This window comes from Anarrhichthys ocellatus, unplaced genomic scaffold, assembly GCF_004355925.1.
Source record: "Anarrhichthys ocellatus isolate YVR2014 unplaced genomic scaffold, GSC_Weel_1.0 scaffold1905, whole genome shotgun sequence".
NCBI classification, from domain to species: Eukaryota; Metazoa; Chordata; class Actinopteri; order Perciformes; family Anarhichadidae; genus Anarrhichthys; species Anarrhichthys ocellatus.
This window is the reverse complement of record NW_022281879.1, coordinates 1-9,358: the sequence shown is the minus strand read 5'-3', so window position 1 is coordinate 9,358 and position 9,358 is coordinate 1. Positions and strand designations below refer to the sequence as shown.

General features: G+C 43.1%; 1 protein-coding gene across 1 annotated transcript; it reads left to right on the top strand.

The window, feature by feature from the left end:
• Positions 1-61: 61 nt before the first annotated feature.
• LOC116377969 (plexin-B2-like) lies at positions 62-7,784 on the top strand (the record flags this gene model as incomplete). Its single annotated transcript, XM_031839742.1, has 15 exons — positions 62-271; positions 370-453; positions 729-824; positions 1,061-1,197; positions 1,298-1,398; positions 2,440-2,669; positions 4,027-4,208; positions 4,386-4,452; positions 4,677-4,823; positions 4,977-5,054; positions 5,486-5,564; positions 5,870-5,970; positions 6,696-6,777; positions 7,230-7,381; positions 7,624-7,784. Coding segments are annotated over 15 exons (1,907 nt in total), but the record flags the coding sequence as incomplete, so codon positions are not given.
• Positions 7,785-9,358: the final 1,574 nt, after the last annotated feature.

Below are 9,358 nucleotides of genomic sequence, written 5' to 3'. Positions count from 1 at the left end.
CTCTCTCTCTCTCTCTCTCTCTCTCTCTCTCTCTCTCTCTCTCTCTCTCTCTCTCTGTCAGTTTGTCCAGGAGGCTCTGAGTAAGAACGACACCGTCCTCCAGTTCTTCTCCCCTCCGGTGAACTGCAGCGTGGACATCCAGTCGCTCCGGACGGTCGTGCAGCTGGACAACGAGAAGGAGGACCTGAAGAGCTTCGACTACCACCCGGACCCCTCCTTCAACAAGCTGGACAAGAACGTGATCACGGAGACCGGCATCATCATCGTGACCGTGAGGACGGACTGCGGTCACGTTTACACCCAACGTGTCGCTCTTTACCTCCGGATCTGTGGAGTTCACGCTCTTTGTGTTTTTCTTTCTGTCTTCAGGGTCGAGGTTTCGACAAAGCCATGACGGCCAAAGAGGCCCAGGCGTTTGTTGGAGACGCCTCCTGCCCCGTTAACTTCCTGCAGGTAAACGCACGCTTTCCTCTCATTTATAATTTGTATTAAGTTTAAAAACACATTTGGAGACTTCAGTTTCTCTGTATTTTATTTTTTTTAGGTGAGAAATGAGTTCCTCAATTGATTTATTAATCCTAACTTGACCTTTTAGGACAGAAAAGAGTTGAAAGTGCTCTTCCACTTGTGATTTAAACAACAAACTATCTTGATTACTTTGCTATGAAGCTAAGAAGCTGAATGATGCATTATCACGACTGAAGTGTTCTTCCTCTCTCTGCGTACAGGATGATAAGTTGATCCTGGAGGCTCCTTCGTTGAAGCCCGGGTCCAGATCCAAACGCCAGCGCAGAGACACAACCAGCGACATGCTGGACCTCGTGGTAACTAGAAAGCTCTGTGATCTGTCGAGCTTCAGAGAGAGATGCAGGAATGAGGCTTTTGTTTAGATGTTTGAAATAAAGTCTGTGTTTAACACAAGCTGAAGAGATTGTAACATTTAGTTCTCTGATATAAAACAGGTCAGTGAACGCCCCTCTGGTGACTCTTAGAAAGAGGGTGAATGAGACGACTAGACGTCCTCACTGGAACATTCAGGATGCTCTCCGTCTCTCTGCAGGTGAAGTTCGGTGACGGCGAGTGGAAGGTGGATTCAGTGTACTACGCCAGAAAAGACGACATCCCTCTGGCTACCATCATCCCCGCTGTTATCATACCGATGCTGCTCTTCATCGCCGTGTCCGTCTACTGCTACAGGTCAGACAAATGATATCGAATCACACACACACACGTTTGCCTTTCTGTCGATGTGTTCAAACATATCTTCGTGTGTGTGTGTGCGTGTGTGTGAGAACAGGAGGAAGAGTCAGCAGGCAGAGCGAGAGTACGAGAAGGTGAAACACCAGCTGGAGAATCTGGAGGAAAGCGTTCGAGATCGCTGCAAGAAAGAGTTCACAGGTACAGAAGAAAAGCCACCTGACGGCTTATTACAGCCCCAGTCTTATTTTAGATGCTTCGGTTCTAGCCGACATTTTACTCCAAATGCGCACAATAAGGACATTTAAATCAAATCTAGTCTCAGATAGAGCTGATTACTTTCTATTGTTCTGTCATTTACAATGTATGTTCATGTTACAATGTGACTAGAATTTATTGAAACATTGAAAACAAGCCGTATATTTAATATCACATTAGAAACCATGAATATGTATTTTTAGAGATTCAGGAACGTGTCCGTAAAAGAGTTTAATGATTGCATTGAACAGTAGAATCTGAAAATGTAGTTCTCTTCACAGTAAAGTTGCATGTTTACGTGCTAAATGTATGTTTTAAATGCTTTATTTCTGCATATTTTAAGGTAGAGCACCTGCCAGAACATCTTGAGTCTTTACAGATATTTCCTGTAATCTAGTAGTTTGTACTTAGACCTCATGTGGACGTCTGTCCCCACCTGAAGGCTTCCGGCGTCCAGCAGACGCAGCACAAACTTCCGTCCACCGAGCTGATTTTTTTTTTTGTCGTCGGCGTCTCGTCACAGATTAGGACGACGTCGTCTTTTGGCTCGGGCATCAGAGCAGCTTCCCTTCGGGTCTTCTTGGCGAGCTCGGTGGGCCGTTTTCAGCCGAGAACTTGAGGGATCAGTTGTTGAGCTGGAGGGGAAGTCGGCACAGTCATCGCGCGTCAGATGTTTCTAAAGAGACTTTGAAGGGATTGTAGGGGTGTTTTGAAGTGGGGTTGTATGAGGTTCTTCTCCATCGTTTAAACACCTTTAAGTGTACGTTATATTCAGAATATTTTCACCGCTTTACCTTGCTGTCAGAGAGATTATATGCTCTCTTTAAAGACACCAGACCCCTTTGACAAAAACAGTAATTTGACGTAAAAGACAACAGCTGCCTTGATCGGTTAGTTTGTGTTATTGTGTGTTTTAAGAGGTTAGTTCGTGTTCATACTCTTACTGCAGCCCCAACTCAAAGTACAAATGATTTCTGATCTCAGATCTGATGATTGAGATGGAGGACCACACCAGTGACCTGAGCGAGGCCCGGATCCCCTTCCTGGACTACAAAACGTACACCGATCGAAACTTCTTCCTGCCCACCAAGGACGGCGCCAATGACACCATGATCACGGGAAAAATACAAATCCCAGAAGCCCGCAAGGCCATCGTGGCTCAGGCGCTCAACCAGTTCTCCAACCTGCTGAACAGCAAAACGTTTCTCATCAATGTGAGTTTGAAGCTGTTTGTTCTGTCCCTCTTTGCCCTTCTCCGTCTTTATTTTTCTCTTTTCCTAATGTTTGTCCTTCAGTCTGTTTCTCACTGTCAGCAAGTTTCAAACTCCGTCTCAGCAAGTTTCTGGCATTTCTTAGAGACAATTAGATATTGCAGTAAAACTGTATTTCTCCTACAAGATGATGTCCTCGAGCACAACCGTCAGACCAGAACCTTTACGCACTAGAGGTCTTCACAGGTCCAAAACTACCACAGCGTATTAGGGCCATTTGTAAAAACAAATAATAAATACGGAGTCCAAGAAAAACTCAGAATTTCTGAAATTAAAGTGGTAAATTCACAAGAAAAGAACTTGGATATTCTCTTAGATTAAAGTTGTAAATGTACAAGAATAAAACTTGGATCTTCTCGGAGATTGAAGTCATCAATTTATGAGAAAAAACTCCAAGATTAACGTGGCATCTTTAAAATCTCGATCATTTCGCCATTTTGGATCAACTTCATCTCACCACAGATGCTGCGTCTCGCCGTGTATTACGTCTGCAGTGGACGACCTGATCAAATCATACTTTGCCGTCGGATTTATCAATAAGGAAACACTTGTTATTTAAACCCAGAATCACCAAATCCTCATCAGCGTCTGGACTTTGAAGAGACGTTGCCGTGAATTTGGGTCTTTTCAGAAAAAAACAGCACACTTTGCTGTAAATTTGTGAGTTTTTTTAATGTAAGTTTACGACATTAATGTTGAAAATTCAGACATTTTTCTCAGAAATGTATTTATTTTTCTTACCATGGTCCTGATACGCCGTCGTATAAAACCCATCATCATAAACATATTTCTAAAAACAGACTCGACCCTCTGACTGTTGTCTCTCGCGTTCACACACAAGAATGGATTTCATCCAAAGCAACAAGAGGTTTTCCTGCCAAAACCAAAACTCTTTCTTTCCGCTCTAAAGGCAGCCAATACGTCTGTTAACGTGTTGGACTCTTTTACATCCTTGTTTGAGAACCCTGGTCCTTACTACTATCATTATACTTCTACTATTCATTCATTGTGTGTGCTGTATATTGTGCTTTTGTCTGTTGTTGTATTTGTTCTCATGAAACCTGTTAGTTAATTGTCATTGTGTGGGTTAATGTGCGTTTGCGTGTCATATTTAACAGGTTAACAGGAATACTGTGATTTGTGAAAGAGGTTTATTTGTACATTTTCACACTGATACTCAAGAAAAGGGGCCGCATCAAATGGATCATAACAATTGGTATTATTCATATACTTATTAGTCTTTCCCGGTCATGTTTTGTTAATTTAACGTCCCCCCCCCCGCTGTGTTTTCTTCCCGCAGTTCATCCGCACGTTGGAGAGCCGTCCGGACTTTAACGCCCGGGCTCGCGGTTACCTGGCCTCCCTGCTGACGGTGGCGCTGCACGGCAAGCTGGAGTATTACACGGACATCATGAGGACGCTGCTGCTGGAGCTGATGGACGAACACGTGCAGAACAAGAACCCCAAACTCATGCTGCGGAGGTGAGGAGGCACAAAGCCTCGTACACACACCAACACACAGCCTGTGAGAGCCGATGATAGTGAACAACACATCTATTATTCATCACGGCTGGTTGTTATTTGCTCACGCTGTATTCTTTAACAGGTTTAAAAGGAGAGAAGAAGTCTCCTGATGCTTTGAGTCTTTTGTGTTTGTAGGTCAGAGACGGTGGTGGAGAGGATGCTCTGTAACTGGATGTCCATCTGTATCTATCAGTTTCTCAGGGTAACGCACTCCTTCACTTATTCTCTGTTGTTGTTCTTTACCTTCTTCCATCTCTTCCTCTCGCCTGCTTCTGTTCTTCTTCTGTTCCTTCAGTTATGATTGACTCTGAGGAACTCTTTGTTTCTCTCGTTTGTTAAACGAGTGTATATATATACGTATATATACGTATATATATGTATATATATGTCGCCAGGTGTTAAAGAGATGATGTGTGTGTGTTTTAGGACACAGCAGGAGAGCCTTTATACAAACTGTTCAAGGCCTTGAAGCACCAGGTGGAGAAAGGACCGGTGGACGCCATGATGAAGAAAGCCAAATACACACTGAATGACACGGGGCTGCTGGGGGACGACGTCGAGTACTCTGTACTGGTGAGTACTCGGGACCAGGAGCGTCCCACTCGGGCATTCTTCACTTCTAAATTCAGAAAAATACTTTCATTGTTGCTCACCGTGGGGAACAAGCTTTCAGGTCAGAGTTTGACAGGTGTGTGTGTGTGTGTGTGTGTGTGTGTGTGATGTCAGACCCTGCAGGTGTTGGTGCACGGGGAGGGACCAGATGTGACTCCAGTGAAGGTGTTGAACTGTGACTCCATCACCCAGGTGGGTTTGTTTGCAGAGCTTCTTCTCCGGACGTCAGGGGACAAATATTTGATCAAATTCAGTCCGTGTTGGGAACGTTTTTATGCAGTAAAAGTCAAACCACTGACGGCAACTGAACTTAACTCAACTGAACTTAAAACTATGGACATATTTGTTGTGTGTTTCTTGTTGACGCCCTGTAACTTTGGCTAAACACGCTACAATGTGTTACGATAAAATGCAATACGATAAGATACGTTGAGATCCGATACATTGCGATAACATGTTACGATATGTTGCGATACGATATGTTGCGATACGATATGTTGCGATACGATATGTTGCGATATGTTGTATGTTGCGATACGATGCAATGCGATACATTACGAAATGAAGCTGCTGTATTTTTTATGTTTTGCGTCGGTGCACATTCTTTACTTTCTGCCCTGCAGGTAAAAGAGAAGATCATCGATCAGGTGTACAGGAACCTGCCGTACTCCCAGAGACCCGAGGTGGAGAGTGTTGCTTTAGGTGAGGAACAGTTATTATATTCACATTTATACAAATAAATCATTTTGCTGTCACAAACCTGGAGTTTGTCACCTCCTGCATGTTTGTAGTGGAACTGCAGGGTTAAAGTAAAACAATTAAATATATGAATGCTGTTATATTAAAGTCTTATAAAGACTATTTCAATGTAAAACAGAGAAACTAAAGATACACATACATAGTTTTATATATAATCTTTATTTAATCCGATGGACTTGCTGTGACCCGAGTCCAGCAGAGAGACGTCATACATGCTTTAATAAGTTCCTCTTCTGCTCCGTCCTCAGAGTGGCGTCCCGGCTCCACGGGTCAGATCCTGTCCGACCTCGACCTCACCTCCCAGAAAGAGGGACGCTGGAAGAGACTCAACACGCTGGCTCATTACAATGTGAGTTCACTCTACGCTTTCAATACCTAGTAATGAGCAAAATGTTTATATTGTTTTAAGTTATTTGGTAAGGTCCAAATATGCAAAAACAAAATCCAAATGTTTTGCTCAAAAAATGCAAAAGATATTCTGATACTAATATTGGTTAAATAGTCAAACAGCTTTACCTGAAGTGTGCTTCATATAACAGAGTTCACTCTCCTCCAGTTCCCTCTGTAGCTCTGCAGTCCAGGATCTCAACCAGCGCCTTTCTTTACTCATGTTGTGTGTCTGCGTATAAACGCTCGGAGCTTCTGGGCGTCCATGTTTGTTTTGGTACTAAAGCACGCAGCAGGATCTGCAGGTTTACCTCCAGAGCTCCTGTTGTTGGTGTATTGACTCAGTCGGAATCCTGAAATCAAAGACTTTCTAAAGAATCTGTGCAAGTTGGTGGAAACATTCTTTCTGTGTGTTCAGTGTGTTCAGGTTTGTCACATTGAAGTTCATGTAGTTTTCAATCAGCTTTGCTTTCGTGTGTTTTTTATTTTTCTGCACTGAAACGACGAGCAGAGAAATGTGGAGCCACGTGAGACTGCACGGAACTAAAGACGCTCCACCGGCTCCAACAGCTTCCCCCGCTGACATTTAGAGGAAAACGTTTCAGAGACAAAGTGCAGCTTAATAACTGAGCGCGTTGTTCAGAGACGGTGAATCAGGATTTATTCATATGGTTTCCTGTCTTCCAGGTTCGAGATAACGCCACGCTGGTTCTGTCCAGAGTTCTGCACTCGCAGTCTTTCCACCAGCACCAAGACAGCTACGAAGAGAGTACGTACACACACACACACACACACACAGTGCACTACGTTCTTTAAAAGTCACGAGAATGCAGGAAGCAAAGTCTCTGAAACCTGCTTTGGTTTTTAAATTCCTCCTGAAGGTCCTGAGATGTGAACCCTGAGGGTGTTTCTGTGTTTCCACTTTGTGAATTAATAAATCAACATCCAGAGAAACGCTTTACATACAGCGTGAGAATAAACACGTTTATTCAATGAGAGTCCCGAGTCCATGTGATGTTGTTTCAGGACCTTCAACTGTCAGATCTTATAAAAACCAACAGCAGAAATTGTTCTTGATAACAACAGACATCTTTCTTTTAACAATATTCTCTCCTTCTTTTTACCCGTTTATGTGACGTTATGTCTGAATAAATGTCTCTCTCTCACTCACTCACTCACTCACTCACTCACTCACTCACTCACTCACCCTCCCCCTCACAGAAAACGCCCTGCTGGAGGAGGACAACACGTTCCACCTGGTGCGTCCGGCTGATGAAATGGACGATGGGAAGTCAAAGCGAGGCAGCATGAAGGACAAAGCGATGACCAAAGCCATCACAGAGATCTACCTGACCCGGCTGCTGTCTGTCAAGGTGAGGCCACACAATGAAGTACATTTACCTTAAGTATACAATACTGAGGTACTTTCCTGCAGTTTTTCAGTGTTCAGTTTATTGAATTACAGTTGCAAAATGTAAGATACATAAATATAGTAATACAAATAAAAATAAGAAAACATTTAATCAATAAACTTTACTTTTGTGTTGATGCTAAACATTTTATAATATATGAACGTGTGTGTGTGTGTGTGTGTGTGTGTGTGTGTGTGTTACAGGGCACTTTGCAGCAGTTTGTGGACGACTTCTTTCGCAGTGTTTTGTGTTCGAGCACCGTCGTCCCGCCGGCCGTCAAATACTTCTTCGACTTCTTAGACGAACAGGCGCTGAGACACGACAACGTGGACGAGGAGACGCTGCACATCTGGAAGACTAACAGGTATATATATTTAAATATATATATATATATATATATATATATATATGTTTCTTTCATGTGGGATCAGTATAAAACTCAGAATAAAACTCACCTCAAACAGCCTCATGATGTCACTAAACTGCTAACATTTGTGAAGCTTTGAACTCATTCAACATCTGCTGGAGAAACCTGCTCCTCAAGGTGTGTGTGTGTGTGTGTGTGTGTGTGTGTGTGTGTGTGTGTGTGTGTGTGTGTGTGTGTGTGTGTGTGTGTGTGTGTGTGTGTGTGTGTGTGTGAGATACCTCATCAGCTTAACTAGAGTGTGATTACGTCCTCGTCGACATTAACAGCCCGGTGTAATTGACCGTCTTTCATCAGGACAGATAAATGATGAAGAAGAAGAAGAGGAGAGGAAATAGAGACAGAAAAGGCTTCTTTTTTTTTTTTTATTCAAACTCTGCTTTCACACTGGCCATGAGCTCGGCCTGTCAATCATCTCACACACACACACGCGCGCTGGACGATGAATTATTCATCGGCTGTGCTGCATTATTGACGAGGGTTACGGCCTGTGGAGGAAGACATGAAATGATGAAGGGAGGAGGGAAGGGAAAGGAAACAAGTGTGTCAGCAGCTCCTTAAAAAAAGGTCCGGAAAAGTCCAGAACTCCCCGTCTCCCCTCGTTACTGCTGCTCCACCTGTCGAGCTCTCCGTCCCTGTGATTAGGATTCATGCAGACATGGAATATAATACTCATAACTGTTGTGTATGAGCATTATATGATGACATGTATGATATTATCATTACTGTCATTATTATTAGAATGTAGCTGTTGAAGCATACATTTATTTACCCTTTCATGATTTTAGTCTGGAGTCGAGCTGCAGGACATAGATCCTAGTTTTTAATGTTAAAAGAAGATCAAGTTCAATCAATCAATGACAACTTTATTAGTCCTTGTTTGTTTGTGCAGCAGTGGGATGCACACATCTAACACAGGACACATAAATAATAGTAAACAGACCAATAAATACACCGTAAAGCTACTCGGTCAATTCAAAAGACAAAGTGAAAGCTTCTCCTCCCGTAGATGAGGAGGAGGATGTCGGAGGGTTTATCGCTGGAGGAAGTCTGAGGAAGTCTGAGGAAGTCTGAGGAAGTCTCCCCGATGACAGAAACTAAAACGCTTGATTTAAAAGATGGATTCTTCGTTTTTATAGAACTGTTTGTTGTAAAGATTCCTGCAGCAGACAGTTTTGTGTTTGACCTCGACAGATTGATGCCAGCAGGTAGAAGAGGAAAACGAGCAGACTCAATAAAAGATCAGGTCCCTGCTGGCTCTCTGTACTCGTTCACCATGTCGGTTACACTTACAGTTTAAGAGCTGAACTCATGCTAACGACATGCTAACGACATGCTAACGTTACAGCAGACAAACACACTTTAATCTGCTATTTATTTACACACACATTAAAGAAAACTTTAAAAAGGCTTTTTATTTGATGTGATGTTAACAACCTGACCCGTCTGTCTGTCTCTCTCTGTCTGTCTCTCTCTCTCTCTCTCTCTCTCTCTCTCTCTCTCTCTCTCTCTCT